The sequence below is a fragment of the Centrocercus urophasianus genome, unplaced genomic scaffold, assembly GCF_019232065.1.
Source record: "Centrocercus urophasianus isolate 14NV4802_14NV808 unplaced genomic scaffold, USGS_Curo_1.0 seq_608, whole genome shotgun sequence".
NCBI classification, from domain to species: domain Eukaryota; kingdom Metazoa; phylum Chordata; class Aves; order Galliformes; family Phasianidae; genus Centrocercus; species Centrocercus urophasianus.
In genome coordinates this window covers 1-26,719 of record NW_024885209.1, presented here as the reverse complement: position 1 = coordinate 26,719, position 26,719 = coordinate 1, and the positions used below count along the sequence as shown (strand labels likewise).

Sequence of the window (26,719 nt, the reverse complement as noted above, 5' to 3'; positions counted from 1 at the left end):
TGCCTGAATTTTTTTTTTTTTTTTATGGGTTTTCCTTTTTTTTTTTCCCCCCCAAGTTCTGTTTCTGCAACAGAAAGACAGCTGCTGCATTTCCAGGCCCCTGACTGTAAAAAAAGACTTGGTTCTTTCTCTCCAGCACTGTGAATATACAGTTGTATCAACAAATTCTGAGAAGGCAATGGAGACTGTTCATATCTCTTAGAATTATTAATTCAGGCAATTAATATTGTATCTATTTCATAATCCAGGCATACAAGTCTAATTCTCTGCCAAGTCCCCTACCCCATATTCATTATTGTAAACAGAATCATACCAAGATAGAAATCTTTCACATTTACCAACAGGCAAATATTTATTATTGTAACTCAGAACTCTACATACAGTATTGCACAAAATTGTATCAACTGACAAAACCATGTGCCTACATAACAGTAAATAGCACATAAGCAGAAGCTTATTTTAACAGACTGTGCGTTATGTGTCAGTAAATTAACACGTTTTAAAAGATTATTCCATGAGAGTATGAAAAAGCAAATTTCCATTCGAGGCATATACACGAAACACATGAAGAAGATTAATGTGTGTGCACAGGTCCAAAAACATCCCCAAAACCAAATGCACACCAAAACAAGTGAAACAAGTAAAGTCAAAGCACTCTTAGCAAACACCAGTGTTACTACATTCATAGTCATATCTGCTAGCAAGGAGCATAGAAACGTAATCTGAAGAAACACCCTTAGCTTGGAGTTTTAGACATACTATCACATTAACCAGATCTTTGTTTGGCAAGATGAAAGGATTTGCGGCACTATAAATTCACCTAACCAGTGTTACACCAGTTATTTCATAAAGTAATTCAGGAGAAAAGTAACTGTGTGTAATAGTTGACTATTAAAAAGAGTTTTTATATCAGAAGATGACACAGTATACAACTAAAATTCAAGCATCTAATATTAAACCATAGCTCTGGAAATTCTGGCCTCCAATTCCTATGATTCAAGTTTTTCATTTTTATTCTTGCCTCTACATATTTTCTCATGCCAGATCTAACTGGCTGCAATTCTACATCTGTAGCATGCCACAACTGACAAGTTGTTCACAGACAAGCGTACATGATGCTAAGAACCCAGTCCCCAGAATCCTCCACTTTCTATTCCCAGTCTTTTGACTGAGTGTTCAGGTTAGTTTCCCAGATTAACAAGTTACTGTCTTGTCTACCAAAGGGAATAACTTAGCTGCACAGTGCCCTCTTTAGACAGTCAGGGAAATTAGAGATAAAAGGATGGACCTGTACTTTTCTCCTATCAGCTTTGGGAAGGACTGGAGAAAAGCTTACACTTCTGCCTGATTTCCAGTGGAAGATCATCAGCTTGAAAAACACTGCTTCAAAAAGGGAATTATCTGACTAGGAATAATCTGATATATATATTTTTTTTAATTACTGACAATTATTTTTAAAACAATTACTCAATAAAAGCTTTTTTTTTTTTTAAATGATAAACAGTTTCCTGTAACTAAATTAACCCTTGGCTAGCTGTTACATACAAGTTACTGTAAGCTTCTAAAGTGAAAAATTCTAGTGCTACATAGTTACCAAGCAGAGTTCAGAGTTCTAACAGAAGGAGTAGCACACCTGGTTAAAAAAAAAAGTTAGAAGATTCCTCTTGCAGAAAAAGCAGCTTATGGCTTTGGTAGACAGATAGCATGGTGAGAATACAAACATACTCTGTGAACACAGAATCAAAATTTTGAGTTTTAACACCTCTGCAATTTAAGCCACAAAAGATAAACAACAGAAATATGAGGAAGAAGGGCTGTATCTTGCTTCAGCATTCCAGTACCTGAATATATTTTATGTTTTTGAAAATCACTAAGTACAACATAGGCTGTGACTTCAACTAGGCAAGGAATGGGATTAAAATTTGGTTAGCACATTTTTAATTATTTCTACAAGCAGTACTACAACAGCCTACCACTACACTGATATACAAACTTCTTTTTGGACTTCCCTGGATTTAGAGGAAAGTAAGTTCCAGAAAACCTACACATAAAAACATGAAAGTATCAGAAATCTAAGAAAGGAAAGTAAGCATTTACATAATCAGTGAATTTATAAGCTGAAGACTGTATGCTCGTGTGTATAAAACACCTATAAATGGTGATTATTTTTTTTTCCTCCCCTAAATCAAGCCAGAATACTGGCAACATACTTTTGCAAATTGCATCAGTTTTGGATGGGGAATGAGCTGAGTGAACAAAGAAAACTGCAAAGGAAAAGAACAGCAGTGTTTTATTTCCTTGGCATGTAAAAGCACAGTGACATTACGATAGCACTTACTGTTCTTACCTTATAGATTCCAACTCATCACAAGTTACAGCATAAATACATCAGTGCTGCAATTTAACATACAATTTACATACTCAACACGACTCAATTTTATTTTTCTTAGTGGTGTCCAGACTTCACACACCCTAGATCTGAAGAAAACTGATCTACTTCTGAAAGCCAAAAAGCAAGTGTCCTGTGATGTTTAAAGTCAAAGAAGTAGTCCTGAGATTTCAGATGTTAAAGCTTTCTCCACAGCCACATGTTCCTTTAATGTTTGGATTATTGAAGACAAACTCACTGGACAATTTATCTTCTACATAGTCCATTTCAGTTCCTAGAAGTGTCAGCTGTGCTTTCTTCTCAATAAACACTCTAACCCCTTGAAGACAACAAAGAAAAACAAATTTACACAGAGCAAAATCATTCATCGTTTACTTTGAGTTGTATTTCAAATGAAAGGGAAATTGTTAACTTTCAGTTTTCTAGAAGCAAAATTTGAAGACCATCAACACAGCTTCTTTTTCCTTAACCTGTGACACTCTTCCATTGCACTTTCTATCCTACTATAAAATCTGAATAACAGTCTTAGTAGTAGTTCATCTTATGAACCAGAAAGAGATCCCTTTTCTAAGGCATGCAAAGCTGTGAGTAGGTTGCTTTAGCTGTTTATAGAGCAGAAGATAACAGAAATAACATCAGTGAACAACAGCGAGAACTGGTTAAGTTATATAAGCAACTGCCAGAAAGCTGCTCTATTACAGTGAAAACTGTAATAAAACACACTGGTATAACAACACAAGTCCGCAGGCAAAAAAGTTGAAGTTACTCCAAACAGATTTTCAGGGAAAATTTTGATAGCAATTAACACAGAAGGCTAAACCTAATGCAAAATTTTAGAGACCTGATCCCTGAAGTGGTCATTTGCTACCTAAAAGCCAAAAATTTGGGCTGAAATCCAAAACCACCAGCCTGGTGAGTACAGAGCTATATTAAAGTCAAAGCCTTTAGTGGAAATCAATCTAGAAGCAGCCAAACAAAACAGAAAGCAGAGACATCTGAAATCCTGTCCGTTTTTGGACCTTGAAGTCTCTCTCTTGACTGAGGGAAACATGAACTGCTTTTATCTTCCTTAAGATCCAAACCAGAAAATGTTTTTTCAGCTCCATAAAGCCAGAGCAGCTCTGAGTCAAGCAGAGGTAACTCCAGAAGCAAGTTAAGTTTGAAATCAAGAGGCAATTGCAGAATTACGTGGCAGTCTCGATCTCACATGCTCCAGTTCAGTTTAGTCATTTGTCCCAACTACTTCTTTTTGTAAGAGAATGAAACGTATTAGTTGGTTGTAGATATCTATAACACAGCTATAACATGGTCTCTGCGTAGCAGAATACTATTTAGAAGGAAATAATTGCAATATCCCATTCTTATGCATATCTCCTACTTTTCTGCCAGATTCATTTTTCTGGACGTAAATACAAGAGAATTCAGTAATTCTCAGACAAAACAAAAGAAAAACCAGAGGAATATTTTAGAAACCTCTCGAAAACAAACATTATATGGATTCTGTAAAAATCCCTATTTTACAGGACCACAAAGAAAGTCTTCTGAGTGCTGGACAAAACTATGGAACTTTCAATATTTTAGCAATACACCTGTTACAGCATTCTCAACAAAATTATCAGATAGCATGCTTAACCATCAGCATACAAAAACAATTTTCTAAGTAATGCTTAGTTAAAATTGTAGAAATGGTTGTTACAAAACAATTTGAAGATCAAAAGCATGAACAGATTAGAAACAAATTACAGATCAGTGAAGAAGAAGACACGTTAGAGAAGACTTTTCAAAAACAAAATCCTTATTTTGCCAACTCTGGTTTTAGGCATGCTGATAAAGTATCCCTTTCCTTATGCATTTTTCTATTTTTTTTTTTTCTCTAAATACCTAGGATTAACCACCTCCAAAAGCATGAACAATTGGCTACACTGGTCATTCTGCGCAGCAGCCTCTGAACTACAGATTGCAGAGCTACAGGTTTTAACTGATAACTTCAATATGGAAACCAATGCAGCACCAATTCCAGTATCAGGAAGCTAGGACCTCTTGTTATAGTTTAGTACTCAAAACAATTTCTAACCCGCCTTTCTAACCACATAAGATTGCTCTACTGCAGCAGAAACTCACCATCTTGAACTACTTCTTCATCAGAGTCTCCTTTAGACTTTGTATATTCTAGCGTATAAGAAAGTCCATTGCATCCCCTTGTACGAACACCTACTTTCACACCTACCTGAAAAAAAAAACAAAACAAAACACAAACATACATGACTTTTTTTAAACCTGTTCTTCAACACCTTGCAATACAAGTAGGCGGAATAACAAAATGACGACATCTATTCTTCCATACCCAAAGCCTAGAACTAGAACAGAAGTGAACTACCTCAGTGCATTTCTTTTCCTTTTACAAAATTGATTATAAAGGTAATGGTAAGCATCAGATATTTGCTACTTTGCACCTAGCTCTAATAGTTCTTAAAAACAACTTTTGAAGTGATAATAAACTACTACTTCTGTGAGTGCCCAGTCTCATAAAGACAGCAGAATTTCAGAATGTTGTGACTTCAATTTAAACTTCATTCAGATGCTAATTCAGGAACTATTTTAAGACTATTATAATTAATTATGAAACTGTGAGAGCAACTGCCCTTGGCCTGCCAGATTTTTACACTCTTTCCCTAATGACCATCAGAAAACTACTTCAAAGTAAATTCTTTCAGAACTTTGAATTGATTTCTTCATTACTCCTGCTGCCTTTTGTCCATAAAACTCAAACTCTACGTTACATCGAATATATCCATTTGCTTACTACATTAATCCATGTCAAACCCAACCCAGTCAGTGTATTTGTAATCACTCACTGCTTCTCATAATGACCTTCTATGTTTGAGAGAAAAAGAGCAGCCATACAAGTGAGGAGCTAAGAAAAAGTGGTATAGAATCAGAAAGCCATTCATGTACTATAAACTTCCAAAAGTACCTACTCCATTTTCAGCAAACCACTATTTCTTAGTTAAACATAAGTACACTGTATACCTGTGTATTACCTGTGCTACAATAAAAATCTACCAGAACATTACCAAATGCCACCATGTGGGACCTCAGACAAACTGTGTGATCTGCTCTGACTAAGCACCTCTCGACAGGAAACACTAGATACAATGCAGCATGCTGGAAAACAGGAACACTATTTATAACACAAGGATGACTGATCAGCCGAGCTGCAGGCTTAGGGCTTCCTTACCATCATTTGTGTTTTGAAGAGAAAGCCTGGTTATTTACAGATGTACAGGAAGAAAAGGAAACAATGGGCACTGTACTGAAGTTAAGAGAGAATATTTCTCTTGAAATAGTACTTGCTGTAAAGCAAAATTAAAGACAGTGTTTGTTTTCATAGTGGTTAGAAAGCAAGTCTGAGCTTTCCTCTGAAAAGCTCAGTTATTTGGTGAAATGCTGGCAACTCACAAAAATGAATGTTTTGACCAACAGATAATAATCTAACATTACAGCTATATACCTCATAATGAACATTCCTACAAAAACTGATTACTAATGTCTTAAAGCAACAGTTGAAGGCCCTAAAGTCACCTGAAGTCACCACTGTGCCATATTAAAAGACTTCATTAAAATATAACTTAAAAATAAAGCTCAACTTTGTTTCACATTTTATCATCTCAAAAGTAACTGTACAGTGACACATCATTACAGCAAGCTACCTCCTGCATTTAATTCTATAGAGAAACAATGCTTACAAAACATTTCTGTCCAAAAAAGCCCCCAACATCTCTAAACTGCTGGGTGTTTATTTCAGACTTCCAGGTTAGTGAGAAGTGCTTTGTGACCGTCAACTGCACAACACGACAGCCCTAGTATGCTTACATGCTCAGGCTGGTCTTTAAGAAGTTGTTTTATCTTCTGGACGGCTGACGGGGTCTGAAAAACAAAAACACATCATTTCTAATCGTTACTTCTTGTTCACTTGCAGAGAGTGCTTGCACAAGCATTTCACAGAACTGTGTTACACACAGCCCTATTCTGACACTGTGCAACACAGTTATGCCTTACACTTCATCCCGGCACCCCATTTGCACGGTCACCTTCGGCACCTGTCACATCGCCAGCCCACCTGCTGCCGACCCACTGCCTGACCTCAGCAGCGCCTCGTGACTGCAGGGCCGAGCAGAGTGCCTGCCGCCTCCCCACAGCCAGCAGCTCCGATACGTAAGCCCCTGGGGCTAGCTTTCCGTTTTCAGACAGTCTCTGTGCACGCAGCGCGCTCCTCGCTTTCTGCACACAACGTCTTTACGTTTGTCTGTAGGCACGCAGGCACTTCGCAGCCCGTGACGCCGCTCCGCAGCCGGCTGCCCGCGGTCCCCCGGGCGCGGCGACCCCCGCCCGCGCCCGCACCCTCGTTCTCCTTTCCACCCCGGAGGCCCAGCGGCGCTCGGCCTCGCCCCGCCCGCCGCCTCCGAGCCCGCTGTCACCCCGATGCCGCCCGCCGCGGGAGCAGGCCCCGCCGCCCGGCCCGACTCCGAGAACGCCGCCGCGGGGTGTAAACGGGGGCCGAAGGCGCTAAGCCCGGGGCACTGACCAGGGTGAGGGCGGCGCGGGTGGCCTGGATCTTCCTCTTGCTGACCGCGCGCACCGTGGCCCGCACCACCGACGATGCCATCACGCCCCTCCGCCCCGTCCTCTGCCCTCTGCCATGGGCACCACCGACGTCACGCCGCGACACCGCCCCGCCCCACCCGACGCGCTTCCGCCATCCGCCCTCATTGGGCAGCCGAGAATGACGGGCAGGCGCTCCGACCCGCCCCTCCGGCCGTGCTGCACCGAGGCCGCGTGCGCGCGCCCGTGGGGTGTGTGTCGGAGGAGGCTCCGCGGCTTGTGCGCGGAGCCGGGCCGCACCGTCCGTGTCCGCAGGAACGACGGCCAGGGGATGCAGATACAGTCCGATGGAAACAGGGAATGGCGTCTCTGCAGAACCGTAGAGTCACTGTGAAAAAGACCTCTGGGATCACCGACTCCAGCCGTCGACCCACCATCGCCGCGGCTTTCAGTGCATCTGTGCCCTTCTTGAACGCCACCGGGGCAGCCTGCGCCAGTACCTGATCACTCTTTCTGAGAAAAAAAATGCTTCCAAATATCCAGCGTCAGGTACACAGCCCTCTGCAAATGTGGAATATGTCAGCCGGGCTCTTTACAACTCCCTGAGAGGAGTCTGTAGTAAAGCATAGGTCACCCTTTTTTCCCAGATAATAGCAACAGGATGAGAGGGAATGACCTCAAGGTGCACCAGCGGAGGTTCAAGCTGGATGATTCTTCTCTGAAAGAGTGGTGAGATGTTGCAATGAGCTGCTTAGGGGGATGGTAGACACTGTCCCTGGGGGTATTTAAGAATCGTGTGGATGTGGTACTGAGGGTATTGTGCTTTTATCCAGCAGATGACTGAGCACCAGGCATTCATCTGCCCACTGCCCCCTTCCCAAAAGGATAGAGAGAACTGGAAAAAAAGAAAGTAGTTTGAAATCGAACTGTTCACTAAGATAGAGAAAAGGATAACGCTTATGACTATATACACATATATTTATGTATACATGAGCATGTACAAGACGTGCTGCACAGGCCTCCACCACCCTCCGACCTACGCTCAGCTAGACCCCTGAACAGCAAAAGCAGTGATGAATTTTCATAGCCTTCAAAACTCCTTCCACGAGGTTATACACTACAAAATAATCCTCTGTCCAGTTTGAGTCAGCTGTCCTGATTCTGCACCTTCCCAGATCCTTGGGATCTTTGCTGGGAATGGCCTTGGCTCTGTGCAACACTGCTTAGCAGCAACTATAAGTATCAGTGTGCTATCAGTTTTTCTCCTAGAACCAGGTGCTCTGAAGAGCTCCATCCCAGCTCAAACTAAGACACAGGGACATGGTTATTGGGCATACTGCTGATGGGTTGATGTTGGAATTGGTGATCTCAGAGATGGAAGGCCTTAGACGCTCTATGAGCCTGAGGCCTTAGTCAGCAACACTTGTTATGTACAAGCTGGAAGCAAGCGTGCAAATGCAACCAGTTTTTCTGTCAGTACTGTTTGCTTTACCCCCTTGCATAAAGGTGTGTGACTGAAATCCTTCATGCAGAAAAATGCACCCACTGACATTCAGCAGTGCTTGCTGAATGTTTATGGAGACCAGGCAGTGGAAGTGAGCACGGTGAGGCATGCGGTGTATTTCAGCAGTGACAACAGCAAGCCACCTTTGCTGGTGCACATCTTTATAAGCGTGGCAACAAAACCCTACTTGCCAATGAAAATGCACAGCTAATGACAGTGACTTTTGACAAGAGTGTTTTGTAACTGAGAATTTCTCTATCAAACAGTGCTAATGTACTCTTTGCTGTAGTTTCCACAGAAGTAAGAGGTATTTTCAGAGTGAGTTGGAGGTTGGAAGTGTAATCTGTAGGATTTAGAACTGACTTTAGAAATCTCACACTTGAAAGCTTCACTATAAAACTAAAAAATATCTCAATGCGAAGGTGCTGAGTAGCATAAATGTGATTTATTTAGTTTTAAAAATATCTTCTATCTATAACATTATGCTGTAGTCTCTTAGAGGTGTATACATTTTGTTCTCATCAACAGAACAGAAGGCTAAATAAAATATATATGAGGCATACAAATGTCCTGCATGTGAATTTTGTGGGTATGAATGTGGAAGTATAGAAGAAAATCTCAGGGAAAAAAAATGCTTGAAATTATATGAATAACATGCTATAGAGAACAAAATTGGAATGGTTTCCCATTTGTGAAGCTGGCTAAGATTGGAAATAGGTAAAGAAAAACAACATCTTTTGGGAGAAAGATAAAACATCTAGAAATATAAAGATAGCTAGCTTCATGTTGATGAAGAAAAAAAAAAATAGGAGTTAGCTTCCTAAGGTCACTTTGGAAATTCTAACCTTCACATTTAGCGAAAAACAGGTGAAGGAAAAAAAAAAAAGCATAGCATTTTATTAAACAGATCATTCCAATAAATTAATGATTCATTCCACATTTAAGTCAGGAATACTGAAAGGTACAACTTAAGAAGAAATACAGAAACGTAATTCTGGATTTTGATTTTATTTATTTATTTCAAAGTCATAAATAACAGTGGTTTCAATTTTACCATGTAATTATTTCCTGAACAAGACAGAGTACACTACCAGCTCTGGAAGGACTTCAAGTAAAGCTCAAGTTGATAAACCTACTTAAATTCTTGGCTGGTCCAAGGATCCCATTCACATTTTATGAAAATGCACATGTGTTTTCCCCAGATGCCATATATCATTTCTCTATTCCATAAAGCAGTTATGTCTGTATCCCCAAGATAATGAAAAAGATTCTTAGCAGCATCAAACAGGACTGACCTGTTTCTTAGTTGTCTCTTTTTCTTTTTTCTTTTTTTTTTTTTTCTTTTTTTTTCCCTCTCTTCTCCTTCCTTATACACAAGCACAGCAGCAAATTAAATTTCATAAAATCAAAGGGGCAAAAAACTAAAAATCTCACTGGTACTGCTTTACTGCAGAGACAGCTTTAACATATGTTTACTAGTGACTGTGTTTTCAGTCCTCTACACGGGGAAAATAAAAACACCACAAAAACCTGTTTGCAAGCACAGTCTACAAGCATTTCAAACACTTTTACACAAATATTCATTAACAATCAACATATATAAATAATATTTGCTCCTTCAAAAAAATCATATTTTGAAGAAAATACATTTATTTGGCCTGCAACAATTTTAGTGCATTTTAAAATGCTCAGGCTGAATGACAAAACCTTGGTCCATTTTCAGTACCTGCATTTATCTATATGATTTACCTAGTAAACAAATACAAAACATCATGGCTTTCTATTAAAATGCTCAGACAATCTATTTAGGAGCAAGGGGTCTATGGTATGACACCATATTAAAATCCTTTATTAGCAATCTAAAGTAAGGTTAAAGAAACATGGGTGTTTTAAGTTGAAGATTATTTATGCTGCTGTCCTGTGAATCCAGATGCTTTAGCCAAAGTAAGTTTTTAAGTATAAGAATGAAGTAAATTGCAACTGTATTGCAATTTAACAGTGCTTCATATCCCTCATGATTCTTGCTGGGTCCTCTTCTGTGAGGCTTTTCCCTGAGTCATATATCTATTGGAAAGGCTGCCTGAGATCAGGGGGGGAAAAAAAGCATCACACTTTAAAAGCTTAAAGGTTTCAAATCAAAACAAAACACAAAGAAATCCCAACCCAATAACCACCACTACCACCACCATAGACAGAAACAAACAAACAAAAGTAAAACAAGAAGAAATTACTGTTAAGTTGAACTGCAACGAAAGCACACAAGATCAACTTTATAATATCAGCTGCTAGAGGACAGTAGGAAATATTATAATACAGAAGAGATTACTTTTTTTCCAAATAAATGCCTGGGGACAAACTGCTTTTTTTTTTTTTTTAATTTCCCAAACTCAGCTTCAAAGAAGTCTTGACTTTTTTCCCCACCCCACATAAAACTGAAAACCTACAGAGATATTTAATAGCAGTTTGCTAAGACTTCTCAAATCTCCCTTCAGATGCCCCAGAAGAGATCTATGTATTCCATGGAAAAACCCAAGCTGCTAAATGGTTTGCACTTGCACACAAAACTCAAAGTAATTAAAAAACAAAAAAACAGTTACTTGAAAAATCTTCATTGTGACAGTTAACAAGTTAAATGTGTGAAATTTCTGTAAGGAAGCTGCAGTGGCAACCATGCATCTAACACAGTGCACAAAATGTCTCTGATCCAGAGAGCGTATACAAAGGCCTTTATGTCATCGTCTGTCTGCTACTTGTAAGTGTAATTTTAACTTTCTCGCATTTTGACAGATCAAAGGATGTGCTTTCATAGTCTCTCTTAAGTTAGCTGATCATGTGGAATTCTAGATGATTATTCTGAGGAAGCCTCACAAGAAAGTGCTCCACATGTTGCTCCTGAAGAGAAACACAGAACCCCATGTATGCCAAAACAGAGGGAGAGAAGAGAGAGATTGATAAAACACCAGATCCTTCTGCAAAATAAATCTATCAGAGTTAAATAAAGAACAAATGGCTGACAGAATTGACATGCCTTATAAGTTTTGTTCCCAAAACACGAATAAAAAAATGCGCTTTTCCAGCTTAAAAAAAAAAAAAAGAAAGAAAAGGTGGTTTCAGAATTATCTGGCAACCTATTCAGACTGCTGCTGCGTTTAGCAAGTTAGGCAGAGTTTCCATACAGACTGAGAAAGTAAGGTGAAAATGCATGCTTTCACACTGAATTTCTGAATTGAAAGAAAGAGATACAAACCTGTCTGGGGACTCAAAAGTACTTTTCCTTTTTGTTTCTTTTTTTCTTCATGTGTAACCATTCCCTATAAACAACATACATATACTGATGAACCTAAAAAACTGAATTACATATTACACATGTTCTCCTTGAAAGCTTAAGTAAGAACAGCTTTAAGTTCCTTTACAAGGGTTTCAGAATATTTAAAGAGATCCAGGAAAAAGAGCACTTAACATTTACCTGATTTAATCGACCAGCATGTTTGGCAGTTGGAGGTAAAGGGGATCCACACAACATTTCTGGTTTTGAACCTCCTGAAAAAGTTGTAATATAGCAAAGACTTACTATTTTGAAACTACTTTTCATCTCAGATATCCTAAGGTACAAAAACTAGAAAGATACTTGCATTCTATCTTCATAGCACAGAGAACTTAAGACATTTCTGTTTTCCGCCTTTATATCATATAGAAAAATGGGCACAATGAAATGAGATGCATCCATAGTTAAGTGTTTAAGCTAGAAACCCCGATTCCCAAACCTATACAAGGAGACAGGAACCTTCAGAAAATGAATGATGATATTGGGTTAAGTGAGTTGATCAAGGTCCCACAAAGTGTTTGTGTATAGCACAGTAAGTCACAAAACCTCTTGGGCCCAGAGAACTACAGAGAACACTTCAGGCACCAGACAAGCAAAAAGTCCACCCTAGATCAATTCTCCTTCTCTACAAATATACTGATTCCCAAAATACCCATAATTCCCCTCAGCAACCACAAAACAGTCAAGTATATTCCTTTTCAACTCAGCAAACTCAGTATGATGGCAAACATAATCTTGGCAAAAAATGCTCAAAGATAAATTCAAAAGTTAAGTTTAGACTTGACATGCATCTTCAAACTCTCAAAAGCCTAATAAAATGTGGCTTCTCTTTATAAACATCTTTTTCATCCACCCAATTCTATTAGTAATCAATTAAGAACATTTGCAAATATCCTTAAAATTCTGAGCACATTTGCAACCATTTTCTTACTGCTTCCAGTATTCTGGTAGTGCAACTTTATGCCTTATTCTATCAAAAACATCTGGCTAAAAGAGTTTCCCTATCTGAGCCAGAAAGAACATTTTTCTAGTAGAGATTATTTGAAACTGTGTATGCAAAGGATTCCTGTACTTCATTTTGAGATGTCAAGTAATGAGCAAACTGTACAGCTTTTTTCTGTAGTGTGTATATAAATGCTTCTAGACTTAGGGGGAAACTGTAATACTGTGTTCGTTTGTAAGCTAGCTGAAAGTACCATGCACCATGCCAAGAAGTTGCATTTTTATTAGAGTGATTTTCCTACAATAAAGATGACTAGAGATCTGTCTAATGTGAAGGATGACTTAGATACTGCTTAGCAGTTCACTGTTTTCAAGTCTGTCAGTCAAGTTCTATCTTCAGGCAATTACTGTAGTTTCATGTGCTTTTTTTTAAATTTTATTTAACTCGAAGTTGCAAAATAACTCTAAGAAAAATAAGGCAGATTATTTTATCGACCATCTTACTGAGTTAGGAAGAACATTCTTTATTTCTTCCCATTCAAAATATTTTATCTGAGCAATTTATTTTCAGTGATCTTGAGGTCCTTATGAAAGAGGTCTATTTTACATGATGGGAAGGAGCTATAAGCTTTTACTGCTATTACCAGGTGCTGAAATAGAAGCTGTATATTGAAATGTTAGCCAACAATAGCAGTGAAGACAACAGAAGCAATTTCAACACAGTAGGCACTCTCCACTTTCTACTGTTACCTCCTGGCCTGCTAAGAGAAACCATCTCAATTCTCAGGACACAACAGTTTTGAAAGATAGGTGAAAGTAAAGGGGAAACTGATCATGTCTGATTCTATTTTTAAAAAGTTGGCATTTATGTGAATGCCATTCAAAGGAAAAATATTTAGCCGTTAATGAACTTTGTAACCATAAGTTCTGCTTAAACTACTCAGCTTGATGAGTTTCATACCTGCAGCTACCTTATACTGTGGGCATTCCTTTTTAATGTGACCTTCTCTTCCACAGATAAAACAACGCTTTTCTTTTAACTCTCTGTCTTCTTGTCGCTTCCACTTCTCTGCTGATTGCCTGGGAGACCGTTCTTTTCCAGTTTCCACTATTCCCCTTGCTACTTTGCTCTTCTGAGGTGTAAATAGATGCAATTTCCCCTCCTTGACAGAGCTTTCTTTTTCTGTTGTTCTGTTCTGTATTTCTTTGTCCTCTTTGCTTTTCTCTTTGTTTTCTGTGTACCTCTGGTTTTTACTATCTTCATAATCACGTCGTCGCCTCAGTCTGCAAGAGGAAAAGGCTGCAGATTTCATATGTCTTATATACATTAAAGATAAAAACACAAACACTGCATATAGCCTATAAATGGACTCCATGTATTTCTTCAGTGGGTTAAATAAAGTTAAATGCCTTTGGCTCTTTTAAGAAACAGTTCTACACTGTTATGATATACATATTATTAACTTCACAATTTGATTACAATACAGCTGAAATTCTATTTTTTTTTCCCCTCTAAAATACGAATGCATCAACGTGAAGATCTTGTTGCTGGAGCTGCAATGACAGTGGAAGAAAAAGGACACCAAATTAAATTCTAGCACATAAAAATAGAGCTCTCATTCTACTTCTTGTACCATTCCAGGAGAAATCTACCTTTCTTCCAAAATGGCATATATTCACTCTCTCTACAAATCACGTATAAAGGAAGATGCTTCTAGCATTCAAAGTGACTTAAAGACGTATCAGTGAGGACCTGGGTGCCATTACTGATCTGGTTTCATTTTACTTGTTTATTTATGAACTGGAGAAGAAACAATCAGTGTCTGATGCTAACAGACTCCTTTGCTCAGTCAGATGCAGCACAAATGACAAGAAAACTTCTTCAAACTCACAAAACTGAATAAACTGACAAAATGATAGCAGACAAACTTCACCATAGATAAATTGTAAATAATGCATCCTGGCAAAAATAATCTAGACCATGGCTATACAATATACAAAGGAAAGCTGGCAATTAGACCTAAAAATAGACCTGAAGTATCTTGGAATCATTTTAAAGAATTACTAAAAAAAAAAACCCCAACAAACAAAACCCCCACTCCAATACAAACAAGAAAAGAAAAACTGACTAACAGTAGTAGCCAAGAAGTTTACCAGAATATCTGCATCATCAGGTAACATATCAAGAACAATACAGAAAGGACTTTTTTTTTGTGCTGAGTAAAACTATGGCGTGCCTCCAGCTACGTACTTTGTGTTAGTCTAATGTGAATACTTTAAGAAGGAGGTAGTACAGTGACAGAAAGTACAGAGAAAGGCAGGTAAAATGAAGGAGCAATTACTAAAAAGGGCACAGACACTAATTTGGCAAGAAGCTACAAGATGAACACAACTGTGACTTCAAATCTCATCCAGGCATTATCAATACTCATTAATCCTCCTATGTAGTGCTTATGAAACCAAATGAATGCAAGAGAAGAGATCCCCAGAAGACAGCCAACTAGTGTACCTGTCATAAAGAGCATCTCCTATTGCAATGGCTGGACAAAGGACTGAAGAAACATCAGTCTTATACCACTTATTTTCATAAATGCAGAATTTAATTGATTTCTGCTTTGTGGAATGCCGTATGGAATATAGCTGTGAATGCACAGCTTTAGCATCCCTGTTCTAATCTTCCTTCTAAGGAAATAGATCACAGAGATCCCAAAACTATACTCACTTTCTTCTCATAGGACAATCTTTCATGAAATGGCCAATTTTACCACAAATTCTGCAGCATCTATCATTTGGTGCCAATTCTCCTTCTGTCAGTACCTCTGGATCAAAGAAGTACTCCTGAAAAAAAAGAAAGATGCATATAAATTACAAGTTCATACACTGGGCAATCAAAACAGATAAGTAAGTTGTTGAAATTTTGCTTATGTACAGTCCTGACAGATCTAACGAGATAAAATCGTCCACTGCTTGCTCTTCCCCACAGGCAGCCGGCTGACTACCAGGTGTGCAACATTCTTTCTTAAACCAGTCTTAAAAAACCCTAAGCTTTTCTGAAGGAGGCTGAACTGTCTAAAAGCCTACATAATGAATATCTCCCTTGATCAGTATTTTGTATGCCCCCACATTTTATAGGCAAACAATATGAAAAAAAGTACTCAGTAATAACAGTTCAAGGATTTATAAGAGCACTGCTGAAATTAAGAAAAGCATTAAGAGACCACAACCATGTTCTTAAAAGTGAGTTACACAATGAAAAACATGCATATGATGCCCTTAGGAGCAGCTTACCATTTTTGATGGATATTCCTTAGGAAATATTTTTACAGGAGTACCAAATACTCTTCTGCCGTTTATAAAAGCTTTCATTATAAAGTTTGTCACTAGGGAAACACACACAAAAAAAGAGAAAACATCATGTGAACATCAAACAAGCCAGTAAAACAAGAATTGTCACTTAATATCCAAGTTTTTCAACAGGAAACTTACTTTTTCTTGATAATCCAGCTCCAAGATTGTGGTTCAAATCGAAGGGGTCTGTATGGAAAGCATTAGAGATATAAATATTTATATGCACATATATACACACATACACACACAAACAACCCAAGACAACTGTTTTGAAAACAGAATTAATGCACTAAAATTAAACTGTTTGTGAATTTCTGGAAAATAAATTAACTTCATGGACAAAGGATCACGTTAGTGAGATGAAAAGTGAATGAAGCAGCCCCAGGCGCATTAGGCACAGTATAGATTGACAGTCAAGGGAAGGAATTGTTCCACTCTGCTCTGTACTTTTGCAGCATCACCTCGAGCACTGTGTGCAGGTTTGTGCACTGCAATATAAGAACATAAAGCTACAAGGGAATGTCAAAAGGAGAGCTATAAAGGTGATGAACAGCCTGGTGGGCAAAGTGTATGAGAAGTGACAAAGGTCCCTTCGATTCTTCAGTCTGGAGAAGAAGAGACAAAAGAGAGGCCTCATGGCGACCTACAGCTTCCTCATGAGGGGAGCAGAGGGGCAGATGATGATCTCTTCTCTCTGGTGACAGCAATAGGACCTGAGGAAACGGCATGGAACTGCATCAGGAGAAGGTCAGGTTGGGGATAAGGAAAATGTTCTTCACTGGAGGGTGGTCAAACCCTGGAATCTGCTCCCCAGAGCAATGGTCATGGCCCCAGCCTGCCAGAGTTCAAGAAGCATAAGGAGAATGCTCTCAGAGATAGGGCTTGAATTCTGGTAGGTCCTATCTGGAGCCAGAAACTGGGCTCTGTGATCCCTATCATTCCAAATCGGAATATTCTGTGGTTCTATAAAAGAATATGCTTAAGTTGTATGTGGGGCAAGACAGTAGAAGTTCTTTCTGTGAAAGTCACTTGGCCCAGAAAATGACTTATGGAACATTTCTAAAATGTATCACTGCATTTTCCTAATAGAGATCTTAGCGTTAACAGTGTAATACATATACAACATTAAAATGGTCATTCAAATATGAACTCTGCTAACCTTACTATTAGTGGGAAAATCTCACAAGTATGATTTCTGCTTTGCAGCTTTTTTGCAGGTGGGAAGAAAAAGAATAATTTTTAGCTCCACTGAAAATGAATGGGAATTTTATGAAGACTTAAAATGTAACAAAATAGCAACTTGTAATCTATTAACAGAAAACTAAATAAGCCAACACAGAATGACCAAGTTTTTCATGTGGACATTAAAGAAATTCCATATAGGGATGTACATTATGTGATTTTACCTTCAATAACAATGTATTTGGATGTCCACTGCTTCTTGAAAGTTGTAAGCAGGTTCTTTCTCCTAATGCAGATGACATGCTCTTTAAAATCAAAGTCTTCAGTGTAAAAACGAAGAAGTCCCAGCCACAGTTGCCCTACAGATTCAGTGTTTTTGCCAAAGTCAGGCCAAACAACTGGCTGAAAATGACAGAAATATGTTTATTTTCTACACTTACACTGGAGAGAATAACTTAATAACTTTCAAATCCAACACAATCCAGTTACTCCAGGATACTTTCTTTCTAAACTGCCACTAAGAACCCAATTATTGATTTTATAATAGCATGTCTTTAAACTTCAACAGAACTTTTAACATCAGGTTTTGCCTTTATTAATTCACTGTAAATGCTCACTTAATTCCAAATTATTCAATAGGTTTAACCTACTATGGCCATAAGCGTAATTAATATTTAAAAGAAATTCTCTGCTCAGTAACGTGATGCACATAATGATTAATCATCATCAACATCTGAAAGCAATTTATTTTAAAACTACTTTTTTCAGGTTATGCAGTGGATTTTTTTTGTTTGCTTCTTTTTCAATGTACAGATGCTTGCACTGCTGGGTTGAATAGAACCATGTTCTTAAAAGTTCACATTTCAATTTATAAAGCAGTAGCTACTTCAGTTCCACTACTGTGTTCAATCAACATGTCTGAGAACATTTCTTAAAATGAATTCTTTTTCATTTTTTACTCACCAACTCTTCTATCTTATCAAAGAAATAAACGTTCCAACCATCAACTAAAATTTCAGGCTTTTTTGGTTCTTTGTAGATCTGAAAACATAGTATTAAATTCAATAGAAAAGCCTTTAAGAACAACACTAACATTCTTCTGATCAATACTGTGTACAGGTACTGGTTTCTTTATTGATATACTGTACCTCTTGAAGAACAGGGATGACAGGTGGATTTCTCTGTTGAAGAAAATAAAGCACCATAAGAGTATACGCATAAGAAGAAAGGCTACCACGAGATGCATCTCCAATGTCGCACATCTACAAAAAGGAACACAAATTACATTTTTTTTATGATCATCACCTCATGGTGCAGGTACTACCTCATCCTGAATGCCCAAAAAACTCACCTTTGTAAAAACTTTCATCGTATAGCACAGATATTTCACTCGAGGATCAATGGCTGCATATGATGAAAGAAGTCTTGTATTATGCAAGGCCTATGAAAATAAGAAATCCATATATGAAATAAAGGAGGTCTGAAGAAGTTGAGGGAATGAGCTGAAAACACATAAAATGTTTTTAGTCAAGAGAAGACAACGAATGATTCAGAGCACTGTAGATTCAGAGTTCACATGCATACTTCTTCAATTTTAATTTACTTACTGAGTTTGTGTTAACAGCCTGTAGAGCTGTGAGCTCAACAGTTAAGCCCCGCATAGTAGAATGTATATTGAGAAAGGAAACATTCAACAGTGAGGTTATCACTACTACTCTACTGAAAGGCTAACAAACAACTCATGCTTCTCAGAGTTGCTATAAAGCAGAATTCACAGAACACTACTTCAGAAAGTGAAGTATTCATCTATTACTGCATTTTCAAAATATATGGTAGGAGGTTAATTCTTGAATTAAGAGATTTCATTCCAGAAAAGTGAGAGCTATCAAATTACCCATGGGGATGCAAAACTTCAAGTACACACTTTTAGATTTTGTAGTTGAGGTATCCTTCTCTACTTGGGCTCCCCTCAGACTCATACAGAAGCTTCAGAAAGCTTAATGCTTGGCTCTAAAACTCACTTTCCTTCAATGCTGCAAGGAGCTGCCTATTGATGTACAAAACATCGGAAAAAAACAAATGATACTTCTTTTTAAAATATTTGGCCAATGACTTTTTTCTAAATTGTGTTGCATTCTAGTCCAGGCAAGCTGGATTCCTGTTACTATCCCAAGCCTCAAAAGCTAAGTATGACTTGTGATGGGAATTGTGAAGTTATATTATTGTCTGTTTCACAGAAAGAATTAAACACTATCACTTATCATTACTGAAGAACTACTATCTTGTCTTACAGATGTATTAACACTGAAGTCTTGATTGCACAATTGATTGCACCACGTCAAAAATAACTCATCTGTGCTTGGAAATTTAAAACTGGAGTAGAACTGGAACCACTTATAATTGAACCTAGACAAAACAATTATTTCATTCCCAAGAAGCAGCCCCGCATTTTATTGCTAAAAACCAGATAACCTTACCAGAGTGTTATATAAACTGATGTCTACTTCAAGACCACTTCTGACATGGAAAAATTTGACAATTGGGACTTTAGCAGTTGTTATAGGCAAGACATTTCGTAGACCTAGGAGGAAATATTTCATTACTAAATGTCTACAATACAGTCATAACAGTATGGAATACTCTCCAAATAATCCCAAACTGTAATAAGAATGCTACACAATAAAATCTTAGTTGATATCAAAATTGTATCAGTAATACATGATTATTAAATGACTTCAGGCATTTGCCAAACACTTTGAATTATGAATACTACATATTACATATACAAATATAGTTATGCCCTCCCCCCTCAATGAAACAAAGATTAGTCCAAATGTAACAGCAAAATAAACTTAGGAGGTTGTTTACGATTCACTCTATGTTAAAGTCATGCGAGATAAACCAACACAAGCACTGTAAAACTGTTTCTCTTGTAGATCAAGCAGGACTACTTCAAGCTTGTATTAGGCTACCTTTTATCATTACACTACTAGGCACTAAATGCAAAAATACAATACAGCTACTAACATGAAGCCTCAACCTTCAACTTAAGGCTCATTTTTACACATTAAGGTTATGAATCTGCCCAATTCAGTTGCAGTTTTATAACTCAGAAACCTACACATATAAATAAATACAAAAGTCCACAACATAATCTCTTAGTTATCAATATTAAACTCATACAACAATTTCATGACTTTCCATCTACAGGGCCCAAAATTTTCACGTATCAACTGAAGCCATAAACAGAATAACTTATTTCAATGTTTAATTACCTGACTGTTTCTTGAGAACTTTTGCTAAATCTTCAATAATTTTGATACAATCAAGTCCCTAAGACAGTAAGAAAAAAAAGTCAAAACTCAAATAATACCTGCTACAAGTGTTCAAACAAATCTTTTATTAGTTGCTATTTAAGTTTAAAGTTACGTAACTGGGTTTCATATAAAACAATTAGGTATACACCAGAAATTGTTTCAAAATAGCACTTGTAACCTCAGCACTAGACAGACAGTACCTCAATACAGGCTTTTTAAAAGTTTTGTTTTATACATGAAAGACTCATTTCATGTTCCACTGTTTCCCATTCATCGTTGCTCGTGCTAAAAAAAATGTTATTTATCTGCACAGCTAATACTAGAAATTATGCTAGCACCCTAATTCAGAAGAAAACTGTTTATGAAGAACTGAGGTTCTTAAACTCATGCACAGATCAGTAACAAAAAAAGGTAACGCCACCTTCTTTTGTCACACCTACTTGTGTTTTCCTCTATCTGAAAAGCTTTCATAAAGCTACAACATACATACAGTACAAAGTTTGCATTCACTGGAAAAAAAATCTTGTCAAACTACCTCAGCAGTTTCCAACCCATCCATCGTCATACAGATATCAAGATCACTTTGTTTGAAACCAAAGCCATTTTTTGAGGAGCCAAACAAATTCAGCTTTGTTCCTGTAAGAGATGTGATGGGTTATAATCACATGTTAACAAACAAAAGCTTGAAACCACTGCATGCTTTTTAATACAGGCATGAAAACACTAGTGATTTTTATGTTACTTTAAAACTTAGTTCCTATCAAATTCAAAATGATCTCTGCTTTTATTAGCTAAAGTGAGAAGTCTGACAGAAGCAAATTTGGTGTTCCCAAGTTAAGCATTCGGGCCAGGACTGAAACCAGATTAAAATAGGATTGCTTTCTACAAGAGATCTTTGAGATAAGGCACCTCTGAAGTCCAAGTCCTACATATAAAAGAATCCAGAAAGAAAACAACAGTTTAATACAGCCAAGATCCGAGAAAAAGCCAAAATTTAAAAACATTTCAATGCCGATAATCTGTAGCAGGAACATTATGGATCAAATGCTTTTGTCCCTATAAGAAATTTAAAGAAGTATATATATGCAAACATATAGACTAATGTATGTATGCAAGTGCACATACATATAGACAGACAGACAAACTTTGAGGCATTACCAAGTTTTCCATGTCTTGGTAAGTATAAAGAGAGTAGTGATGAAAACACAGAAACATGCATGTAAACTAAAAAATTGTTCTTTAACCTTGAAATCAAGACCCCTACCAGAATTCTTAAAAACAAAAAAGCCTTTTTTTTTTTTTTTTTTTTAAAGGAGATATAATGAGAAGCCTGGTTAATGAATGAAGCTAAAACAGCTGTCTTGAAACTGTCCTACTGCTTTTATTTTCTCTTTAACTTGCCCTTGTTCCTTTGTACAGATGCATTCTTATGCATGATAAAGTCACAGAAGGGTTAAAATAAAATCTATGGGGAAGCTATTGCTTTTCTTAGTTTCTTTAAGCAAACAAACCACACAACTAACCTAGTTTTCAAGTCTTTCTTCTTTGTTAAAAGAAGTAAAATTCATATCAACAGGAAGAAAGTCCAGGGCATCATACACAAAACTGAGACATTAAGATATGTTAATAATATGACCATTGTAACAGAAGATATACAATAAACAACAATACAGATCAAATGCTCAAAACTAAAATGTTTATTATGCTGACTTGACATGTTTTCTTGGAAAACACTTAAATATGAACACATCAAAGCATGAATATAAAGGCAGAACTTAATCACCTGGGAATTCCAGTCTAATGAAGTTTTCCAGGTTTTGTCTTATATGTTCCCGAGCCTGATCCTCTATAATATTTGGAGCAAAATCCTCTTTAAAAATGAACAAACAAACAGTTAAGGTAAACTGATCTGTAAAAAGAGTCAACAACAAAGATTGAAATGAAAAAGGGAGGGGAGCATAGTAAGGGGGAGAGAAAAGCAGAAGATTCAAATGTGAGGGAACGATAACAAGGATGAAGTAGAAGGGAAATACCTGTTCAAAGAAAAACATTAATTAGACAAATAATGCATTTTGTCTGGTCAGAAATGGCGAGAGAGAAAGGAAGAAAGTTGGGCCACTCTGAAAAGAACAAAAGTGGAGAAGTGTTATAAAACAGTATTCTGATTTGAATTTTTCAAGAACACTGAAGTCTTGTTGAGAATCGTTACTTGAATTTTTAATGTAAAAGCACCAGTCAAAACACTCCACCATAAAACAAACTCTTAGATTTATATTAAGATTCCTAAACTAGTTGTCAGACAGCCATTGCCACAGAGGCAAACCTAAATATTTTTTATTTCTCAAGATATAAACTCTAGACACAGTCCTACCGTATTCTTACAAATCTTATAAAGTACAGTCATACTGTAGCCAGTGCAGCAAATAAACTAGACACCTTTATAATAATAGCTTCTGGTTGTGTCATTGATTTTTGCAATTGTTTTTCTTTTTTTTCTTCCCCATAATAGCATGTAAAGGAGAAAAACTTACGGTAACACTGGACACAAACTTGATCTAGAATAACTGAAAACTTGGGTGTCAGAGGTGGCAGTGGGTCCAGCTCAATTTTCTTGAAGTCTTCTGGACAATCTCGTTTTAAGTGACCTTCCCGTTTGCACAAGCTACACACTACTGTAGGAGACTGCATGAACAGAAAGCAAAATTGGTTTCAAAAAGCATAACCCCTTAACGAAGTTGAACAGTACTTTCATATAACTAATCAGAGAGCATAAACAACATGTGCACATTCTGTTAAAGCTCGCTTACCTTGCCTTTTGTAAAAGCTTGTTTACTAAATTCATAAAAGAGTTCAGATTCTAAACACTTTTCTACCACTGCATTCTCTTCACAAAGATCTCCCTTCTCAGTAAGATCCTCTTGACTGAAACTGATCCTCAGAGATCCGTGAATGTTGTCTTTGAAACGGTTTTCTTCATATTTATTAATGATGGACAAATCATCATCTTCCTCCGACAGGGCATTCTCATCTCCAGATCCAGGGTATATATTGTCTAGTTCACCTTTGGTTGTTAGGATACCACCACATGCTGCCTGGTTTAGAAGACTCAATTCTTCCTCCTCTTCCTCCTCCTCTGAGTTAATCACTTCAGCCAGTTGATTCTTTGTTGAATGTATGAACTTCTGGGGGGATTCCTCGAGTTCATCAGTACCTTCAGTACTCTCCTCATCAGCATCGATCTTGTTATCCATTATGCCCGTGCACTCCAAGCCAAACTCATCACTCTCTGTAAATGCTGTTATTTGAAAACCTTCCAAGTCTGAAGTACTGCATGTCTCTATATCATGATCTGTCATTGTTACAGGGAGATCTCCACCATCACTGTCTTCATCTATTCCCTGATCAGTAGACAAGATATTATTCCATCTTGTTTCTTGCTCTTGTTCTTCTTCTTCTTCCTCCTCCTCCTCATTTCCACTCTCCATCTCTTCACAACTTGGTTTAAAGCCCTCATTATCTCCAGAAATAACCTCTTCAACTATGCAGTCTGAATCTTCTTGAACAATTCCCAAATGACTTGTATCATCAGCCAGTTCTTCTTCTGTCACGCTCTCTGAGCCATCACACACCTTTGAAGGAAAAGTTCCATGTACCTGAGGAATATCTGTAGTTTCAATTACGTAACCTTCCACTACTGCAGTGTTAATTATACCACTGACATTTTGCAACTCAGAATTGTCAGGCTTTACACTGTCACTTCCATTGTCCAGCTTTACAGACTCCTCCTCGTTGGCATTTGGAAGGGACTTTTTTCTCAATTTCACAGGTTTTTTGTGAGGTAAAGCAAAATACTTGTAAGTTGCTCTCAAGCAGTGAAGAATGTATTCGTACATTAGCTGGCTGTTCAGAGTTCTTGCAACATTCCTTTTGACCGAATATGGGTCTAGTAGAAAGAAAAAGTAAGCCAGCAGTGCAGAGGTTAACTTTTAAAAAAGTAATATACTTAGATACTTCAAAAAATTCAAATATAGTATTGTTAGTTACACTAAAATGCCTAGGAACATTTGCCTAGGAACGTATGAATACAACTGAAGACAATTTATTTTATTTTTTTTAAGGCCAGCTACATCATTCACATTGCTTCTGATAACACCACCCCAAACTGATTTTTTTAAAAACATTCTACAACACTGCTGGGAATAGCAGTTCAAAGCTAAAAAATCCAAAGTTATTGCACTTTATCTCAACAGCAAAGACAATACCCTGGAAAGTTAATGGCAACAGTTCTATGAAGTCTGTTGATACAACATACCTTCCACAGCTATGCGCTTTTTAGGCCAGTCCTTCAATTCACGCGACACTATTTCTTTCAGTCGTATGCTAATAACCAAATCAGCCATATTGAACTCCAAGGCATAGAAACGAAGCAGTTCTACCCAAAGTTGCCCTACAGGTGCTGAACATTTCTGTACTGAATCAAATACTAAGGGAACCTGTCAATTACAGAAAAAAAACCCTTAATATTTAATGCATATACAGATATTCAGATCGTAAAAAAAAAATCTGCTTATGTAGAACATGCATTTGCAAACAATATCATTTAGTTTGATTTCTTCATGTCCTATCTGTAAAGTGATATTATAAAATTCATAACTACTTCTGTAACACAGCAATTGCAACACCTGCAAAAAAGGATGAGATACCATAAGCTCTTATTATAAGACATCAAAATAAAAGACTCAGCAATAGCTGAAGAATAGTGTCAATGATTAATAGCAATTGGTTATGTGTCTTTGTTATAATTTACAAATTTCCAAGGAAACAGCACAAAATAGATTACAGATTCTAAATTTTATTGCTAACTGCTGCAAAATGTCATTAGAGAACAACACTAGGGGTTGCAGAGTAGTTGTGAAATAAAAGATGTGTAAGAATAGTTCAAAACTAAGATGAAATACAATCATACACTTGATTTAATTTGAAATAAATTTCAAATTCTATAAATAAATATATATATATAAATAATAAATTCAAAGTCTATATTTTCTCCCTTAACAGATTAAAACCCAGGGCCTTATCAAAGAGACTTGAAGTAATACCTGTCAGCTTCTGGGTACTTAGGGATAAGCATAGCAAGCTTTGTATGAAGCAATTATGTAATCTTCCATTTCCTCTTTTGGTTTTGAAACATCAAAACCAGAGCAAAAATATAAGTTTTTTTTCCCCCCCCAAGAACAGTAAAAACTACTACACGACTACAAAAGGAATGTTAAATATTTCACACCTTGTCCCTTGTAGGGGAAGTTTCTTGTGGCAAATCAGCATTGTCAACAGGGTTATGTTCCCAAATCACAACATCATTCTCAACTTCTTTAAGATGGAAATTAGTTAATTTGTTTAATGAGAAACCTTCAATCTAAAGAAGATAGAAAAAGAAACAAAAATTAACATTACATGCAGTTTAAAGCATTCTTTCCAGGATAATAAGCCAAACTAGAACAAAGTTTAAAATCAGCTTTCTCTGGCCCTAGAAGATAATCCCAACCTGCTTCCCTCTTATCCCTAAACTTCCCTAAAAAAAGCTCTTGAGGAGCACTGCATTTGAAAGTGAATAGCATCCTGCATTCACTTGCTTAGCATCCTGCTCAAGTATATGTATTTTAATTATACAGTCATACTGTATAGGACTTTTTCTCACATTTAGTGCAGAGAGTGAAGATACTCTGGGAAAGAGTCAGTCATGTAGCAAAGGAAATTGTTAATTGCAAGGCCTGTGTAATTAGTTATGGAAACTAGGACATCCACATTAAATGTTAATTAAATCTTACAAGTGACTGTATGAACAAAAATGCCACGGATGTAACACCTGAATAGTGTCCTAGAGAATTGGTTTCTACCCATAACAGCCTGATCCCAATGCCCAAATGTGCTCCTGAACTGTAGTCCACACTTCCATTAGAAACCCAGATGTCAAAGTTCAAGACATTGTTTTGCGATATAGCTGTATTAATTCAGAGCTATCAAGGGTATGGAAGAAAGGCTGAAGAAATAAGGAAGTAGATTGTTATGCACTGCATTATTCAATTACCTTACTCCTTCACCGTGCCGAA

The 26,719-nt window shown here is 37.3% G+C and overlaps 2 protein-coding genes across 2 annotated transcripts; both read right to left on the bottom strand.

Annotated features, from left to right (window-relative positions):
- Positions 1-2,265: 2,265 nt before the first annotated feature.
- Positions 2,266-7,091, bottom strand: ISCA1 (iron-sulfur cluster assembly 1). The gene is made up of 4 exons (XM_042836459.1): positions 6,975-7,091; positions 6,263-6,316; positions 4,511-4,616; positions 2,266-2,708 (listed from the first exon to the last, which is right to left on the bottom strand). The coding sequence occupies exons 1-4, from the start codon at positions 7,053-7,055 to the stop codon at positions 2,560-2,562; spliced, it is 390 nt and encodes a 129-aa protein (XP_042692393.1). The 5' UTR covers positions 7,056-7,091; the 3' UTR covers positions 2,266-2,559.
- Positions 7,092-9,487: 2,396 nt separating this feature from the next.
- Positions 9,488-26,025, bottom strand: LOC122169933 (terminal uridylyltransferase 7-like; the record flags this gene model as incomplete). Its single annotated transcript, XM_042836461.1, has 19 exons — positions 9,488-10,575; positions 11,743-11,806; positions 11,962-12,035; positions 13,724-14,046; positions 15,485-15,600; positions 16,051-16,142; positions 16,249-16,296; positions 17,517-17,694; positions 18,256-18,333; positions 18,441-18,554; positions 18,644-18,733; positions 19,770-19,873; positions 20,568-20,625; positions 21,145-21,245; positions 22,393-22,479; positions 23,141-23,291; positions 23,417-24,552; positions 24,922-25,102; positions 25,894-26,025. Coding segments are annotated over 19 exons (3,195 nt in total), but the record flags the coding sequence as incomplete, so codon positions are not given.
- Between the last annotated feature and the right edge of the window lie 694 nt (positions 26,026-26,719).

What these genes read in the sequence shown, in the direction of transcription:
- ISCA1 (XM_042836459.1), bottom strand. Translation starts at nt 7,055, where the DNA reads ATGGCATCGTCGGTGGTGCGGGCCACGGTGCGCGCGGTCAGCAAGAGG. An exon ending in CCCGCGCCGCCCTCACCCTG is followed by an intron (nt 6,317 to 6,974) that starts GTCAGTGCCCCG and finishes TTTGTTTTTCAG; the next exon opens with ACCCCGTCAGCCGTCCAGAA. An exon ending in TTAAAGACCAGCCTGAGCAT is followed by an intron (nt 4,617 to 6,262) that starts GTAAGCATACTA and finishes TTTTTTTTTCAG; the next exon opens with GTAGGTGTGAAAGTAGGTGT.